The 18213-nt window shown below is 31.3% G+C and overlaps 1 protein-coding gene across 6 annotated transcripts in view; it reads right to left on the bottom strand.

The window, feature by feature from the left end:
- Nucleotides 1-2341: 2341 nt before the first annotated feature.
- The window catches only part of LOC134714996 (SH3 and PX domain-containing protein 2B-like), a 54078-nt gene continuing 38206 nt past the window's right edge, over nt 2342-18213 (bottom strand). For 3 of the 6 annotated variants that reach the window (XM_063576802.1, XM_063576804.1, XM_063576805.1), the window contains 7 exons: nt 14938-15083; nt 12282-12392; nt 11536-11653; nt 9797-10055; nt 8093-8209; nt 6972-7079; nt 2342-5995 (listed from right to left, as the gene is read on the bottom strand). In XM_063576802.1, the coding sequence (XP_063432872.1) occupies nt 4016-5995; nt 6972-7079; nt 8093-8209; nt 9797-10055; nt 11536-11653; nt 12282-12392; nt 14938-15083 (2839 nt within the window). In that variant the 3' untranslated portion in view covers nt 2342-4015. Of the gene's footprint in view, nt 5996-6971; nt 7080-8092; nt 8210-9796; nt 10056-11535; nt 11654-12281; nt 12393-13894; nt 14057-14937; nt 15084-16278; nt 16574-17680; nt 17701-18213 lie in introns of those variants that run through there. The other 3 variants (XM_063576808.1, XM_063576806.1, XM_063576807.1) reach the window with 3 other exon arrangements.

Raw genomic sequence — 18213 nt, 5'->3', positions numbered from 1 at the left:
TTTGCTCTTAACCGACTCTCATTGTCAATTTCAAAGTCAAGATATAAGGGAGACTTAACTGTACCTTTTGTATCCGTTATTTCAAGTTCGATGGGATATACGTGTTCAACAAACTTTGAATTATTTAGTGAGAGGCCAACATCAGTATAGCAAATCGTGGAGTTAAAACACAATGATAGCTTCTTTTCATTCTACTGAAGTTGGAACAACTTACAATTTCAGGATCATACCTGATGTTATTGGATGTGTGAATAATTAGTGCAAGTGTGTACAATTCTTTGATTATATTTCTGTACAAGTGTTTGAACGTGTGTGCAATTCTTAGATGCACATCTATGCAAGTGGATTAAACTGTGTAAATTTTTTTGATTATGATTCTATAATATATTCTGTACTTTGTACATGTTTCGCTTTATAAATATTTTGATATGAGCGTCACTGATGAGTCTTATGTAGACGAAACGCGCGTCTGGCGTACTAAATTATAATCCTGGTACCTTTGATAACTATACAACTAGATTAACGTTTGTACAATTCATTGATGAAATTTCTATATAAGTGGTTGAACATGTGTACAATTTTTTATTCACTTTTATACCAGCGGTTTAACGTTTGTGCAATTCTTAGATTCACATCTGTATAAGTGGTTTAAGTGTGTACACTTCGTTGATATCATTTCTATACAAGTGGTTGAACGTGTGTACAATTCTTTGATACAAGTGGTTTAATGTGTGTGCAATTCTTGGATTCCACTTTTATACAAGTGGATTAACGTTTGTACAATTCTTTGATAAAAAATCTATACAAGCGGTTTAATGTTTGTACAATTCTTTGTGACATTTTATACAAGTGGATTAACGTTTGTACAATTCTTGGTTTTTCACTTCTATACTAGTGGTATTACTTTGTACAATTCTTTGATTATATTTCTTTACAAGTGGTTTACATTTGTACAATTAAGGAGATAACTGTATTGCATTTTAAGCTTCGACGGCATCAATTGGTGATTTGATGGTTGCCAATTAAGTTAACTGGCGACCCGAAAACGAATGGATAACAACTGTCATATTGTCATATTACTGACTTGGTACAGGACAAACAATTGTCATATACCTGAATTGGTACAGGACAAACTATTGTCATATTCCTGACTTGGTACAGGATAAACACTTGTCATATTCCTTTGAATAATTTTCAAACCATTCCATACACTAAATATAGTTGACCTATGCTTATGGTATCTGCAATACGGACTTGACCACAAAAACTCAACATTCATTACTGATCCATGAAATGAGGTCAAGGTCAGGTGAGCCGTGTCTGACAGACCTGTAGAAGTTTCTAGGATCCCCATATACCAAATATACTTTAACTTATCAATGAGTGTTCCACATAATAAAATAAATATAAAATTTTCAAGCAGTCGCTCAACAATAAAAAAAAAAGCATGGACAATGGACATATGGTCACGACTGCCGTATTGGTTGGTCAGCAGAGATGGAAGTTTTATCATGAACTACCTACACATCATTAACATCTGTTTTGTTTGAGTTTGATTAAGCAGTTTCAGAGAATATCTTCGGAAAAGTTTACTACAACAAACGGATGTTAACAAATGCCAACTCAAGTAATGGCAAAAGGTCACATGTCCCGTAGTTCAAGTGAACTAAAATACTTAAGAATTGAATGCTTCTTTTTGTAAATTCATAGGGTTGTAAAAGCATTAACCAAAGTGCATTTTGTATGAAGGGTCGAAGTGATAAAAATATATGCACGGTTAACACTTTTACAACCCTATGAAATTAATAAATGAAGCATTCAATACTTAAAATTACATTTTTTGCGATTGACAGAAGATTATCACAAATTCAAGTAACACATTTTTTTTTAATTGTTTATTGTTTTATATCTTAGGCACTCAACAGTTTCAGTAACATGTGTATTAACATCAGAATATTCTGTCTTATTCGTTTGTACAACCTAAACAGTTAACACAGCAATATCATTTAACTTTGCAAACAACATAAATGCAAAAACTTCTGACTATGGCAAGTAAAATCTGGTTGGAAATTGCAAATATGTCAGATCCACAGATGATAAAAACTAATTATGGCTTCATTTCAAAGTTTTAAAATCGATACTGTCTCATAGCCTAGGGGCTAACATTTCTAATAAATGATCAAATATGTGTGTTTTTATTTTTGATCTACATTTTGTATTTATAAATATTTGATTTGATGATGCCATTCTTTTAAGTAAAAGGATTAAAAAAAATCATAAATGTCAGAAGGGCAAGTTTTGAGCAATTCTTTCTTTTAAAAAAATCAACTGTCACCAACAATTCCAGTTGACAATTTAATGATGGGGTATAAAAACCATTGAATGATGTTAGAACTATGAAAACTATTCTAAAATAGAGTACTTCTTCAAAAAGTAAAATAACAAAAATAACAATCTCCAAGGAAAATTCAACACAGAAAGTACATATAAATCAAATGGTAAAATCAAAAGCTCAAATACTTCAAACGAATGGATAATAACTGTCATATTCCTGGCTTGAAGTAACAAGTTTTCATATAATTGCAGATAACAAAATGTAAGGTTTAACAACAACTTCAGAAATGAACCTTGTACAGCAATCTATTCTAATGATATCATAACTGGAAAGTAGTATATAACCAGAGCGCAAACATATTTAGTATTTTTACCATTATTTTCAGTTTGTTGCTCTTTAATATTTAATGATCAAATTTCCTAGATGATAGTCATATATTGCTAACTTAATTGACAAGAAACTAAATTTTCCAAATGCACATTTTTATGAATCATTTATCTGTGCATCAACTTAGTTTCATTTTTTTTAAATTGTGTAATAGTCTTTTCGTATAAAAAGTTTCAAATTAAAATCTAAAACATTTCGCTTTTAGTAAAATTACATCATAATAATGTTTAGTTGGAGACATCATAAATGTCTCTTTTTGTTATATAAAAAGAGGGTAGCAATTATTAGCAGTTTGAAGCAATAATATCAAGACTACTGTGTGTACAAATATTTATGTAATAAAAGTATTCAATTAACAGGAAGTTGATGAGTGGTGAATACGAAAATGAATCACCCTGTTTACCATGCTTTCATGAAGCTTTCTTCACAATTTCAGGAAGCTCTTCTGACACTTTTTGAGGGGAAAAAAAGAAATTCATGGTACTTCAGATAAACTCAACATTGAAGCCAGGGGTTACAGCAATACAGATAGACAGCCGAAAACCAGTATATGCCCCACTTCATGGCAGGCCAGAATGATCTATAAGACAATAACATGTTTAACTAAGAAATTGATTTACAATTATGTTTCAACTCAATATTTTAACAACTGGTCAACCTTTCAATAACTTCAAACTTAACAATACTTAATTTAACATCTGTTTCTAATTGTGTTCTTATAAAAACAAAATATTCACCAAATGTCTAAAAATAGCAGCAGCCACATTTTCTATACTAAAGGTTGTTACTAAAAACAGATTCAAACTAAACAAATATATAATTCATCTTATGCAGATAGGTAATCTTAAAACAAGTTTATGATAAACTGGTATCTGTAAACAGACTGAGGTCTACCTATAAAACAGATCTCTGTATCCGTTGTGTTGTCCAATCATAGAAAACAGTACTCTTCAGTCTTAGAAGACTCTAACTAATTGACAACAATAGAATTAAAATGTCATGATAAAATACAAATTAAAATATATATACATGTGTTCAAATCTATCACAGAATTGTACTTTGTAGAACTTTATATTTGGGTAGGAAGGCAATTTTTTTTTTATTTGAATAATTTAGACACTCAATGTTATTGCAATATTTCTCATTTTGAATAAAATATTGATACTTCTTGTTAAGAAACTTGTGAAACAGTTAATTGCTTTTTATTGAGAAATTCACGAAAAATTAACTGAATTCAAAATATTGTGTATTTAGATATTGAGCAATATTTATAGACATTAGTAATCAACAGTTTTACACCTTTTCCATATATTCAGAAGGCGCCCAACCTTCCATTCTACCATTCCTAACTAACCACCACCCAGTGTCCGTTTCTTCTAAAACGTCCAAAATGTCACCATAATTCAAATCTATTTCACCATCAGCATCAGCAAAAAATTCTACAACTGCTCGATACTGTTGATGAAAGACCTCATCAAATTTTGTTGTTTCACAGTTTTCTATATATGATGCTGGAGCCCAACCCTCTTCTTCATGTACCTTTATAAACCACCATTCGTCTGTTTGTTGCAATACTTCAACATTCTCTCCCGACTTGAATCCAAATTCTCCTTCACTTTCCCCAATGTAATCAAATAATGTTTTATATTGAGAAGATGTACACTTAGATAGAACTTCATAATCTTTTTGTGGTGGCGTTGGTGGCTCACTTTCTTCCTGGCTTGTAGTAGACTGTTTTCCATTTGCTATTATCTTTGACACTTCAGTTATTCCCCTTTGTTTATCTCCCATTTCATTATGATTTTTATCCACATTAGATGGTTTTTGGGGTATGGCTAATTTAGGTCTTACTTTTTCTGTATTACTACTTGATGATTTTGCTGGTAAAGGTGGAGGGATTGATGTTTTGGGTTTTAATGGTTTATGAGGGATAACTGGCATAGGTTTAGATTGATCCACTTTTGATTTTGACCACAATGGAAGTTGGTTTGAAGAAAAATTGTTTGATCTTTGCACAGGTGGCTTTAATAATGGTTTATCACTTTCAAACTTTGAACTTCTGGCAGCAATTCCTGATGCTTTACTGCTACCAGAACTTGTCTTAGCAACAAGTTTCTGCTTAGAAACTGGCTCTGAATTAGAATGTTCAAACATTGCTTTTAACGCACTAGTTTTAACACTTGGTTTGTCATCAACTGTCGAAGATGAACTTTCAGAACTAATACTAGAGTTACTTTTATGCGTATTTGTCACAGTTTTTGGTTTTAATGGTCGTTTCTTGGATACCTCTGGTTGTTGTTTTTCAAATCTCGCTTTCAATTCACCCATAGATTTATTGACACTAGTTTCTTCCTCATGTTGTCTTGTTAAATCTTTTCCTGGAGTATGATTCAGTCTTTTTGGTGACATTGGAGACACATTTTTAGGGGGTGTTGCTGGTTTATGAAATGTCTTTTGGGGTAAAACAAAGGCCTTTGTTCCAGTGTCAGATTTAGGACTTGTTACAGGCGATATACTGTCATCAGAAGAGTCATGCCTTTTTCCAAATTTAGATTTTAATACTCCAACAAGAGATTCTTGTTGAGAAGCAGATTGTCTTTGATCCTTGGGAACAACATCCGTATATTTGTAACGTTGCTGTCCTGGAGATAATAAGTTATCTGCCTTTCTTTCATCTCTCGGTTTTGTAAGTTTACTCTTCAGTTCAGCAAGAGGACTTTTATTCTGATCAGAAACATCTGAAGAATTATTTTTAAAACCTGAGCCCAGAGAAGCCGGTTTACTGTTCTTTGGAGGTGGTTGTGGTGGTTTGTCAGATGTATTTTTCGCTTTCAATACAGATTGAAAATTAGCACTTCCTGTATTATCTTTTTTCGGTGGCAAACTCGGTTTGTCTTTACCCTTTTTAGGAGGTGGTAAAGGTGGTTCATTTGAAATCGGAGATTTTAAAGTTTTTTGAGACGATATTTGATCATCCACATCAATTTCAACAGGTTTCATGGCCATTGGTGGAGGCGGGGGTTTAGAATTTGGTCTTTTTACAGCCCCTTTATCTGATGTTCCATGTTTTGTATTACTAAGATCCGATGGTTTAATCCTCATCTGTAATGCTGTGTTTATATCATTAAGTTTATTATTTACAGATTCCTCATGTTTAATGTCATCTTTCACAGGGTCAGGGATTTCATAATCATCACTATCAGTATCATCATCATTAAAACTATTATCAGCATCGTCTGCTACTTCTCCTATGTCATGATACACATTTTCTTCCTGAAATAAATAAAGTAATCTTTAAATAGATTCAACCTTTATATGAAGGACAAAATTAGAAGAGTACTCTGTTACAAGGGGACAATATAGTGTGGGTTTTGATCATTGCTGAAAAGCCTTGTGTTGACCTGTAGTTTTTATTCTTTTTGTCTATTTTTTTATGATTTTTTCTAGACAACTAGTAGAAAGCTTTCAAATAAGCAATCATACAACTTCTTCTTTTTTTATATATGCAAAACAAATTATTAGACTAAATGAGAAATTTAACATCTATTCTCTTAAATTAGGGTTTCAAATCCTTTCAAATGACATCTTTTCATATTAAGATAATAAGAATTAACAAAATAGAATTAAAATCCAAAGACGTATCATTGTTTTGGAATTGGTCCATTCAAATTAAATCAAGAGTATAAATTTGGAATTATTTATACCTATTTTTTATACCTATTCTGCAATCACTCTTTTCTTATATATCACAATAGCAAGGATTCTGTTTGAACATATAAGGTAAAAAAATAATTATGTAATAATAAGACAGATCTTTTTTTTTAACATGTATGAAAAAAGTAAAATCACAAAAATACTGAACTCAGAGGAAAATCAAATGGGAGAGTCCCTAATCATGGCAAAATTCAAATGACAAAACACATAAAAAATGAATGGACAACAACTGTAATACTTCTGACTTGGTACAGGTATTTTCCAATGTAGATAATGGTGGTTTAAACCTGGTTTTATAGCACTAAACCTCTCACTTTGTATGACAGTCTCATCAAATTCAGTTATATTTACAGTGAATTTATTACTGGAGAGATTCTGTCACTGTCATTTAGATTATTTATATTCTGGCTTTGAGCATACCTTATAGTTTGTCAAATTTTGGCTTTGAGTGTACCTTATTATTTAAAATTTTGCTTTTAGCAGATCTAAAGGTTTACTATAGAAACATAACCTTTAAACAGATCATAATTATTACCTCCTCAATTCCATTCATATGTGTCTTTCCTATGTAAGAAGCAGGAGCCCATCCTTCTTTACCATCTATTTTAACAAACCACCAGCCACTGTCTGACTTCTCCAAGACCTAAAACAGAACAAGCTATAGATGTACTTCAATCTACTGTGGATTCATTATTATTCATTGGATAGTAATTTTCTTGGATGTTGTGTGTATAGGTGAACCACAAATTTAAATAATCAACGAATGACATATTTTCTACGGGATTGTACACAGAGCTTGGCAAAATCATGAAATTGGAAGTTTTCCTTAATCCATGAAAATTAGTACCCACTAAAATAAATGAATCCACAGTACTAGGAAATATGTAAAGCTACTTCTAATTTCAATTTTATCTAGTTCTGACAAATTTCAATAACAGATCAAAAGCATTCTCTTTGAAGGACCTCAATATACTTTGTTGTGTCAGTAACAGATCAAAAACATTCTCTTTGAAGGACCTCAATATACTTTGTTGTGTCAGTAACAGATCAAAAGCATTCTCTTTGAAGGACCTCAATATACTTTGTTGTGTCAGTAACAGATCAAAAGCATTCTCTTTGAAGGACCTCAATATACTTTGTTGTGTCAGTAACAGATCAAAAGCATTCTCTTTGAAGGACCTCAATATACTTTGTTGTGTCAGTAACAGATCAAAAGCATTCTCTTTGATGGACCTCAATATACTTTGTTGTGTCAGTAACAGTTGGCGTTTGCTTTTGTTTCACTTCAGTGTTGTGTTGCTCCCTTGTTATCCTTTCATAGTTGATTTGTTTCCTTTGGTTTTAGTTTGTAACCTAAATTTGTTTTCTCTCAACTATTTATGACTTTTGAAGAGTTGTAAACTTCTGTTGCCTTTATGTGTCTCAGTATTAACTGGACAAAAGTATTCTTGTAACAGAACCTCAATTTCTACTTTAACTGACATACTGGACAATATCTAGAAGTCAAAGTATTTTTGTATGTTTTTGTTGGTTTGCTGGTTTGGGATTAATATTTTTCTAATACACTTTATCATATTATGTCATATCTTAAGAAAAAATACTGCTGCCAAATTCCAAATTTAAAGGATTTTTTTTTCTTAATATATTACAACAAACCTGGACAATTTCTCCTGTGCAAAATGATATTCCATCTCCCACATTGTCTTTAAACTCTGTGATTGTAACATAGTGATCATCTGTCCTTTTCAGTGCTCTCATCACCTCGTCTGATGCCTAAATAGAAGTACTTTTATAGTTTGTTATTGTTTTTACACTCAAGCATAAAATTATACCAATATTTACAAATGGTTAACTATATCATGTATATGTTTAACTGTCTTTCTGATGACTGATTTACATTTTGTTCAAATTAAAAATGTGAAAGTTTTCAGGCATTTAAATATGCAAAATTTAACCGTAGAGTGAAACAAATATGAAATTTCACAGGATATGGTGGGAAAATCTATTTTTTAATGACTTTAACGACTATATGTAGGCAGCCGTTTTTTTTTTTTTATATTTTCTGCAAAGAGAAAGTGTTTCTTTCTATGTGACGTCATTAGACATGATCTCCTTTTTTTTGATAAGAAACCCCAAATATTCAAGACTTTGAATTAAACCACATTGAAATTCATCAAGAAATGAACAAATGTGAAAACAGTATTATAAAAGTAATGTTTTTGGGCTCTTTTTCTTAAGCAGTTAGAGCCATAACCCCCAAAATCAATCACAACCTTCCTTTCGTTGCATGGAACATTGGAACCTTGTGGTATATTTTATAGAGACCATAAAGACTTAAAATCAAGTTAATGTTTAACAAGAATGTGTCCCCAGTACACGAATGCCCCACTCGCACTATCATTTTCTATGTTCAATGGACCGTTAAATTGGGTTAAACACTCTAATTTGGCATTAAAATTTGAAAGATCATATCATAGGGAACATGTGTACAAAGTTTGAAGTCGATTGGACTTCAACTTCATCAAAAACTACCTTGACCAAAAACTTTAACCTGAAGCGGGACAGACGGACGAACTAACAGACGGACGAACCAACAGATGGACGAATGAACGGACGCACAGACCAGAAAACATAATGCCCCTCTACTATTGTAGGTGGGGCATAAAAAAAGAAAAATCCTATCCCCCCCAACTCACCCCCCTCCTTTTTGGTCCATAATTCCTTAACATTTTGGCAATAACCCTCGAACCTATTGTTTAATGTATGGAACCTTGTCGCACAATTTCCTAACATTATACAACTGCAAAAATTTTGCTGTCATAAAACAATATCCTTTTAGTCATTTTTAAAGTACCTTTGTTCTAAATATGGAGTAGTTTGAATCTCACAAATGAGAAATATACTTTATCTTAAACCTTACTTTAGAAATAGATTTGAGCCATAAGTATAGATTATCGGGTTTTCTACACATTGATATCGTAAAATATCAGCAGCGAGCCACAATGTGAACCATTTTGGCGAGTGAGCGTAATGAACGAGCTAAAAAGTTTCACATTGTGTCAAGCGGCTGATATTTTACGATATCTCTACTTAGAAAACCTGATTATCTATTTACTGTTTCATTAATGGTCTTTTTTCCTCTCCCTAAGACAGTTTTACGCTTGACGAAAGCAAGCTTGATAATGTCTCCTCTCGCATTGTGACATCGCTGATAACTTCTCCCCTCACATTGTGACGTCTCTGATAATGTCTGGTCTCGTTTTGAAGTCTTGATACAAGAATTACTGAGCGACAAAGCAGGGTGATATAGGCGTAGGGAAGGACGATAACAGAGGTTACTAACATATTTCCAGAACTAACCTTATTTACAGAGTTTAGTCTAGGTGGAGGTCGTAATGATCCCCCTCTTTCTAAAGATCTCTGTTTCTTTAGGATATGTTGGACACTGCCTCTTTTGTCAGTCACAGATTCTGAATGGGCAGAGTGTTGAAGCAGATCACTGACATCACTCATACGACCAATGATTTGTACTCCAGAAGCACGGGCTACACGTTCTATATGAGCTTTCTCAGTTTTCATTAGGTAAGTACTTGGAGCTATACCTTCATTACCATTGGATCTGTAAGACAATAAATATGATGTATATTCACTTATTTTCATCTGGAATGTGCATGAAATACAGACAGCTTAATGAACAGATGAAGTCAATGATCCTTGTGCATCAGTAGTTTCATTTAAAATGGATAGCATACAGGGGCATATCCAGCCATGAAAAAAGGGGGGTCCCAACCAAGGACAAAGGGAGGGGGGGCTTCCAACTATATGTCCTTATTCAAATGCATTGATCATCCAAAAAAAAAGGGGGGTTCCAATTCCCAGAACGCATTATTATTGAACCCTCCCCCTGGATCCGCCAATGGCATACAATTTTTTATGGAATGATGATTTGATCACGAATACCATCTGATTGTTATATTACTTTTTTAAATTTTCTATTGAGTTTTCTTTAATTTTCTCTTTCAAATTTGGTAAAAAGAAATTTTGCAAGTACAAATCTAAGTTGAGGTTATCCATTTGGGGAAATATAATAATGGGCTTTATTAAACAATCATTTATCAACTTTGGCTTTGATGTCTATATCAAACAAGGGACTGGTATTACTAATGACTCTAGAGAATGTTGTAAAACAAGCACTGATGGCCATGGTACATACTCCCATTGAACTAATTACCATAAAAAAGTTAGAATCTATAAGACCATAAGGTACATTTCTTTTTTATCATAGAAGTGGATTTTTTTTCAATTAAAATACTCACTTTTATGATTATATTACACTTAAAACACATATTATGTCACAACTATTAAAAAATGTTAAAAGTTCATAAGCCTTTGGCAATGCACATATTTAAAAGTATGTAAGAACGTTTGCTTGTTTTTTTCCTTTCAGGGAACATGACTTAATGTTTAACCACACAAACAATGATCATCAAACTGCCACATTGTTGACATATTTATAACATGTGGTATAAAAAATTACACTATTATGTTATGCTATCTGTCTAACACATTGTCTACTGCACTTAAAAACATTGGCCAAGTGGTTACTATCTCGGTTTCACTTGTAAACACTGGAAAATAATTCCAAAATATCTAAAATATTTGGTAAAAAATTGGACCAATGTGTACTCCTAAAAAATAGTGTTAAGGTCAAGCTTTCACTGCCATTGGTGTCAGATCATTAGAATTTGGGATATAATGGGATATAAAACAATCAGGTTTTTTGTAAAAATTAACATTTGAATTTATCGTTTTAAAAATTATCATCCTTGGTTCTTTAAAATAAATTTTTACAATTTCTGTGAGTTCAAAAACATAACAATATTTGAATTTCCAGAAAAACTGAAGTGTATTTATCATTTGCTAATAAATTCATCATCATTTATCTAAATCATAACCTTTGAAACAAAAGTTTTTTCGCAAAAAATTTTCAAACAGCAAATTAAAATTTAATTTCACTGTTTAAATGTTAAAACTAATATTTCAATTTCACATAGATACAAAAATTGCAGCTTTTTAAAGAAATAAGTGATCTCTCCTACCTGACAAACCACCATCCATCCAAGTTTTTCTCCAAAACCTCTACAACAGCTCCTTTCTCTAGAGCTATCTCATCACAGTTCTGGGGGGTGTAGTTTTCTGTACTTATGTAACGTTCATCTGGAATAATGAAATTTACCATAAACAACATATAGAAGTAATTTGTAAACTAATATTTAGAACCAAAACAGAATGACACTAATGGTCCAATTCTCAAAAATCAAAATTTGAAGCCTTTTTTAGGAGTGGAAATTGTCAAAGTCCAAAGCCTGTAATTTTTGCAAAAATCAGCGGAGGTATTTTCAACGTAAACTTGATCTGTCACTCATCATTGTAGACACACTTACTAAAACTCAGCTCAATTTATTTATTTATGTAAAAAAGTCTGTTAGAACTGTTTATTGTGTATTGGCAGAACAATAAAATGACGGATAAGGGTAACACTGTATAGCCCCATCCTAAGTTGTCAGGGACAAGTTGTTGAAATGTTCTTTTTAATGTCAAGTACATCAAATTTCTCAGACATGTTTAAAGTAACAATTTCTTTTCTTCATTTTTTTTCTTCTGAAAGACATTTACTTTCACCAATATGTGTACAATTAAACTTATTTCCTTAAAAAAAATGTATGTGTATAATAATTAGACACTTGATAAATCCCACTTTCTTAAAAATTGCCCGTCTTTTTAAATTCAATTCAGAAACTTATTAATGGTACAACATTTCAGCCAAATCTGAACATCTCTGTACCTTCTCCTAAATTAGTCCTAATTGCTGTATTTTCCTTGAGTCCATCTTTCCTTTCCACATAAGAACTTGGTACCCATCCTTGTTTGTCATCAACATTAACAAACCACCAACCTGTAAAAAAAATCAAATCTTTCACTTCTCTGATATCATATTTTTTTATTTGTATATATTATTTTTCACTGGCCATTGATGAAATACTAGTTTCTAACATCAAATCTTTTTTGTGCAGACTATATAATTCATTGAGGAGTATGGTCTTGAGAAACAATGATAGTCCATCCGAAGTGGTCGATAAATGGCTGACTCCTGTTAAGAGAGAGCCATATCTCTTGCACATAAAAGACACCCTTGTACATTTCTAAAAGAGCAGACTAATGTTGCTACAAGGCAGCACTCACATCCACAATGTGGAAAGGGATTAATATAAGTTGCAATAACTTGTTTCCAAATCCACTAAATATAAATATGTTTAAACTAATTGCTTTAAACATAAAGCTGAGACATATCATTTTATATCAATTATCATAATACACCACTGATGAAATGACTTCCTTGCTTTACTTATTATAACTGAAGTTATGTTGAAAGTCTGCTATATGAAAGTTTAGTTCAAAAATATCACATAAAATAAGCATTATCAATGATCCATGCAAATGAGGTCAAGGACAGAGGAACCCAGTGTCAGACAGACATGTACACCTTACTATCATTGTAATTATAAAACATAGATATAGGAAGATGTGGTATGAGTTCTAATGAGACAACTCTCCATCCAATTCACAATTTATAAGAGTAAACCATTATAGGTCAAGGAACAGTTTTCAAGACGGAGCCTAGGCTCACACCAAATAGCAAGCTATGAAGGGCCCCAAAAATTACTAGTGTAAAACCATTCAAATGGGAAACTTTTACTAACAGTCTAATTGATATAAAAAACGAGAAACCCTTATGAACCACATAAAGAGACGACAACCACTATATATCAGATTTCTGACTTGGGATAGGTGCAAACAATTGCAGTCCCTGAGATTAAATGTTTTAATGTATGTAATTATTCACTAATGCTAAGTGTGGCTCATGACATGTAATCATCAAATGATTTGTCACATTAGTGGCGAGTCATGAACAAGATTGTGTCTATGGTCATCTGGTCATCTGTCACACAAATATTCTTCAATGGCAAACCAGATCATGATGAACAAAATATTTCAATGGTGTTAGTTCAAAATAAATAAACATCTTGAAGTTAGCCACCTAAAAAATAAGGTTGGTATAGGAAGATGAAACACATGTATTTATTAAGGCCTAAATAAAATGCCCCTGGTAGAATATCTTATGCAATCACAATTTTTGACAACTTGATAATCTGCTAGGTAGAATATTCACCAATAACAATTCCATAAGCTGTGTCCAAATAATTTACAATGCAAAATATTAGTTCTCTGATCAGGCAAATATAAAAGCATGGGATTGAAAACTTCTAAATACAATGTACACAAAAACTACATTCAAAAAGTATTTAAAAGGTATCTAAATTTGATTAATGCAGTATTTTGTCCTAAATTCTTTGAAAGATAAACTAAATATTTCCTTAATATCAAATATTTACTTGCCATCTGATTCGTATTCCATAATCCCACTACTGACCCAGTCAGCCATATACAAACAGCTCAAACATAATAAGGAAGCAAGGAAATTAACGATGGTTTGTATTTTAAGAATACAAAATTTCGCATCTCATGATATTTGTTCCTCGTGTTTTACATGATGACAAATAAATTTGACAATATCAAGTATCGTACTTGACAAAAATAGATAAAAATTGTTATCATCTTTATCTTGTAAATATGGTGCGACATTATATTAGTATGTATACTATTATAAATACATTTCTCTTTAAAAGGATATGAAATTGTAAAAAGTTAGTGCATATCTGTAAGTGTTCCTGTTTCATATTTCACTGTATATTGGAAATTCTAATTTTAATGTCATAGAATCACTCCTACTGCAGTATAAGGAGTATAAAATATATCTACTTGGTGAACTTATTTAGTCGTCCAAGCAATATTAAATTAAATCCACTAAAATTAATTATATTTAATGAGGTACAGAACACCTAAGGGAGTTAACTCTTTAAAATCAGCTAAAAGTTTTAATAAAAATTATAGAGAAAGCGTAATCAAGCTTCTAATGACCAAAACTGTTTGTCATTGCTATACTTTATAATCAAATGAAAGTATTCCTGTAAATGGTTGGTTCAAATTTCGAGATTTTTTAATATTTTGTCAACAGGTCAAAGTAAATATTTTGTCAAAAATTTATAAAAACTTAATAAATGAAATCTATTTTAGGGAAATTGTTAATTACCCCTAAAGTACAAATTTCTAAAAGAAAAAAATCTGACAAGATACAAAAATCAGGCAAAGATAATTTTACCCCCCATCCCTCCATCCGTACAAATCAATACAAGGATTTAAAAATCTATCTACTTGAACAACTAGTTTAGTCAAATCAGGAGCGTCAAATTACTTACTTTATCACTAGACACTAGTACCTTAAAAGAAAGAGCCCATACAGATAATAACATCTCCTTTAATTTTCCAATTCATATAACCCTCCCTCTTGACTTGTGATATATTAGTCTTATACAACTCACCACTGTCACTTTTCTCTATAACTTCTAACACCATTCCAGCCTTTAGATTTAAGTCCCATTTATCTGCTTTCTTGTAGTCTGCTATCACGATATATTGTTCGGCCAAAGTTGGACCAGAAATAGTCTCTGCTTTCTGCTTCTGTTTTCTGAAAGAAAGGCAAAAGTTATTAAGCAATATTACTCTGTATGGAAATGGAAATATTCTAAAATAATGCTTAACATCCAGTGGCAAATATTTCATCTTTATTCAAGAAAAAGATTGAAAGTATATACCAAAGATCAAAGATGTAGCATAATAACTTCTTCAAAAATCATATAAATAAGACAATTTAGGTTTAGCCTGGGTTTGACCCTAACAAGTTGGCTAATCGGTGCAAGGCAAACAGAAAACTGACATGTTTGAATGATAATTGAACGAATAGGGAAAAGTAAAATTTATGTGTTTTGGGATTTCTGTGCCATTTTACAAGGCTGTCGAATTCATAGATAAAATGTTTTTATAATATGTTCTCCATTGATTGTTAACTTATATTTAATTAAATCTAAATCATGTAGTGAAATAAATTTAAAGATGCATCAAACTTATTTATAGATTTTGGAATCTGAAATACAAATATGCTAAATGATATGTTGAGTGCTCATTAAATCATTTCCATATTTTGTGAAAACATTTCTCATCAGAAATTAAGGGAGACTGGACTGTTCTCTACTATGATGTATTTCTTAAATCAACATGAAAGTTGTTATCATTTTTTTACTAAATTATACATGAAAATGATTTTTTTTAATTTCCAAACCTATCATTCATTATCATTTTAAGAAATACTTGTTTTTGTTGGTTATTATCATTGCATAATTGAGCCAGTCAACACTGAGGTTGAAAAATTGAACTCTGCTGGTGTGGGTGCACTTGACTTTTATATTAACCGACTAGGATTGTCAGTTTTCCTATCGAAGGTTGTGATTTTCTTTGGGCACTCAGGCTTCCTCCACAATTAAAAGCTGGCTGCCAGAAAAGATCCCCAAAAACGTTGTTTAAAAGTGGCCATTAAACACCAAAAATCAAAATAAAATCATTGCATTATCTGTAAGCCAATGTTGGAGTTCTTCAACATTTTGGTTCGTCCATGGTGAACAGAGGAATTGTAATATACACAACCAGATTAACATTGGTTTACTGTTGATGTTATATAGATAAATTACTTTGTTTTAGTCTTCTTAGGACCTTTTGTGATACATTCTTGAATTACGTATCACAGATTCAAGAGAAATCCAAAACTAAACATTCTAAATACTGTATTTATCAAACATTTATCTGACAAATAATGATTAAATTCTTACCGTGAACATAAAGAGCTACACAGAACAAATGATAACATTTGAAAAATAGAAGAATCCTCACTCATTTTCATACTTCATCTCTGAAATGTGTATCTCTTCACTCTTACTATCCCTTTATTTAATAATGATTTCTTATTTTAAATTCAATTATTGGGTGGTTGTGATGTATTCCCTTTATCCACAGGGCACGAGTATCCTACACAACATTTTTAGTGGTAAAAATGCACTTAATGATAACAAACTTCTGTAAAAGCTGTTTTCCCAGCGGTTTCAACCTGATCCAGGTATAGAGAAGGGTATATGTTCCTGGTGTTAATAAGTTATCCATCAGTCTGTCACAATACCACCCTCCAGACATCTCAAGTGACATAAACCATCATGTATTTAATAAATAAACCAGTTGATTACAGATAATCTGCAGATTATTAACACTGCTAATTTTGTAATTTTCATTATTTGAAATCTATGTGTTTTATGATAAAATAAGTTTAGTTGTTTTTTTTAGAGATTTTTAATATTTTTGGATGTTTAGCAAGATCAATCGATCAACAGTTCTGTCATTACAAGGAATGGTATATACTTTGGTCAACATTTTAATATTTGGGTGACAGATACTAATGAAGGAGTTTTTAAAACAATTTTAAAATACTGTTAGTTTATCTTCTTATTTTAATAATTTTCCTAATCCTAATTAAACATTATCTTTGCTATTTATATTATTGTTGTTGTATTTATTATAACCCTTTGATCATCTTTGACATTGATATAGATTTGTAGATAAATTTATTTAGATAATTTCACATCAATATAAAGTTATTTAAAGACCACAGAAATTTAGATGTTCTTTAAGACAATTTAACCTGAATTTTAATTATTCTTAAAATGTTTTACTTAAAATAAGTCAGTAAGAAAAGATTAATTAATAATTCATATATCATCTCAGATTTGTAGGAGTGAATCAAGGCAAAACAAGAACACACAAATCTGTATTTGATCTTTTTTTGTTTCATTGTACAAGTACATGATGATGTTAAACAAATGCCAGTTAGAAATCAAGTTATGAAAAAAGAGACAAAAATTAACATTTGTACTCATTTACAACTATTCAACATGCACCCAAAGCACTATTTTTCTTAAAATTCATGTTGTATTCAAAAAGAAACTTTGATACATTTCACCTGCACATGAAAACAAATCAAAGTCAAATTTGGTCTTTTTATCAACTAAACTTTCAAAAGGCTTCAAAGAGGAAAGGATAATAAGCGCATTGTCTGGTTTGTGTAAAAATAAAAATAAAAAAACAGATTGACAAATTGTATACATATTGTCATTTCTAACAAACTATAAAATCTCCATTACACACTAAATCTTATGTAAATAAATATCTATTTATCTGTTCTACCTTGTCACAGGTAAAAATCACTTCCTTATGTAGATGACAAATTAAGATAAAAATATACTGCAATTTCTGTGTATCCTTAACTTGGCCTAAAAATGATTTTACAAGGAGTAGATTATAATATTATAATCCTAAATAGCCTAGACAAGCCTTATAATATTAGCTAACCAATGACAAATACATTGGACATGTATACATGTAATGCTGAATCATTCTAGTTTCTTCTCAATACATAATTAAAACATCAATGACCATGTTTTTGATCAATGATGATATTAATCTGTTTCAAAATGGCCTCAAGACAACATTTGTTTTTTCTGTCTCACACATTTAGTCTAATATAAGAGGAAAATAATGAATGCATACTGATAATCATGTGGAAATATTAAAATTAAAAAATTCGTGAGAAATATATTAAATAGAAATGATAAGGATAACCTAATATGGTATTGAGGAATGAATATTTTCATTATTGTTGAAATATCCTTAGGCCTAAATGAATTATATGTCAAATCAGAGTTCTAAAAGAAAGAAAT

This window comes from Mytilus trossulus, chromosome 4, assembly GCF_036588685.1.
Source record: "Mytilus trossulus isolate FHL-02 chromosome 4, PNRI_Mtr1.1.1.hap1, whole genome shotgun sequence".
In the NCBI taxonomy this organism is placed as follows: Eukaryota; Metazoa; Mollusca; class Bivalvia; order Mytilida; family Mytilidae; genus Mytilus; species Mytilus trossulus.
Note: the sequence above shows the minus strand (reverse complement) of the source record. Positions and strands in the feature narration are given on the sequence as shown.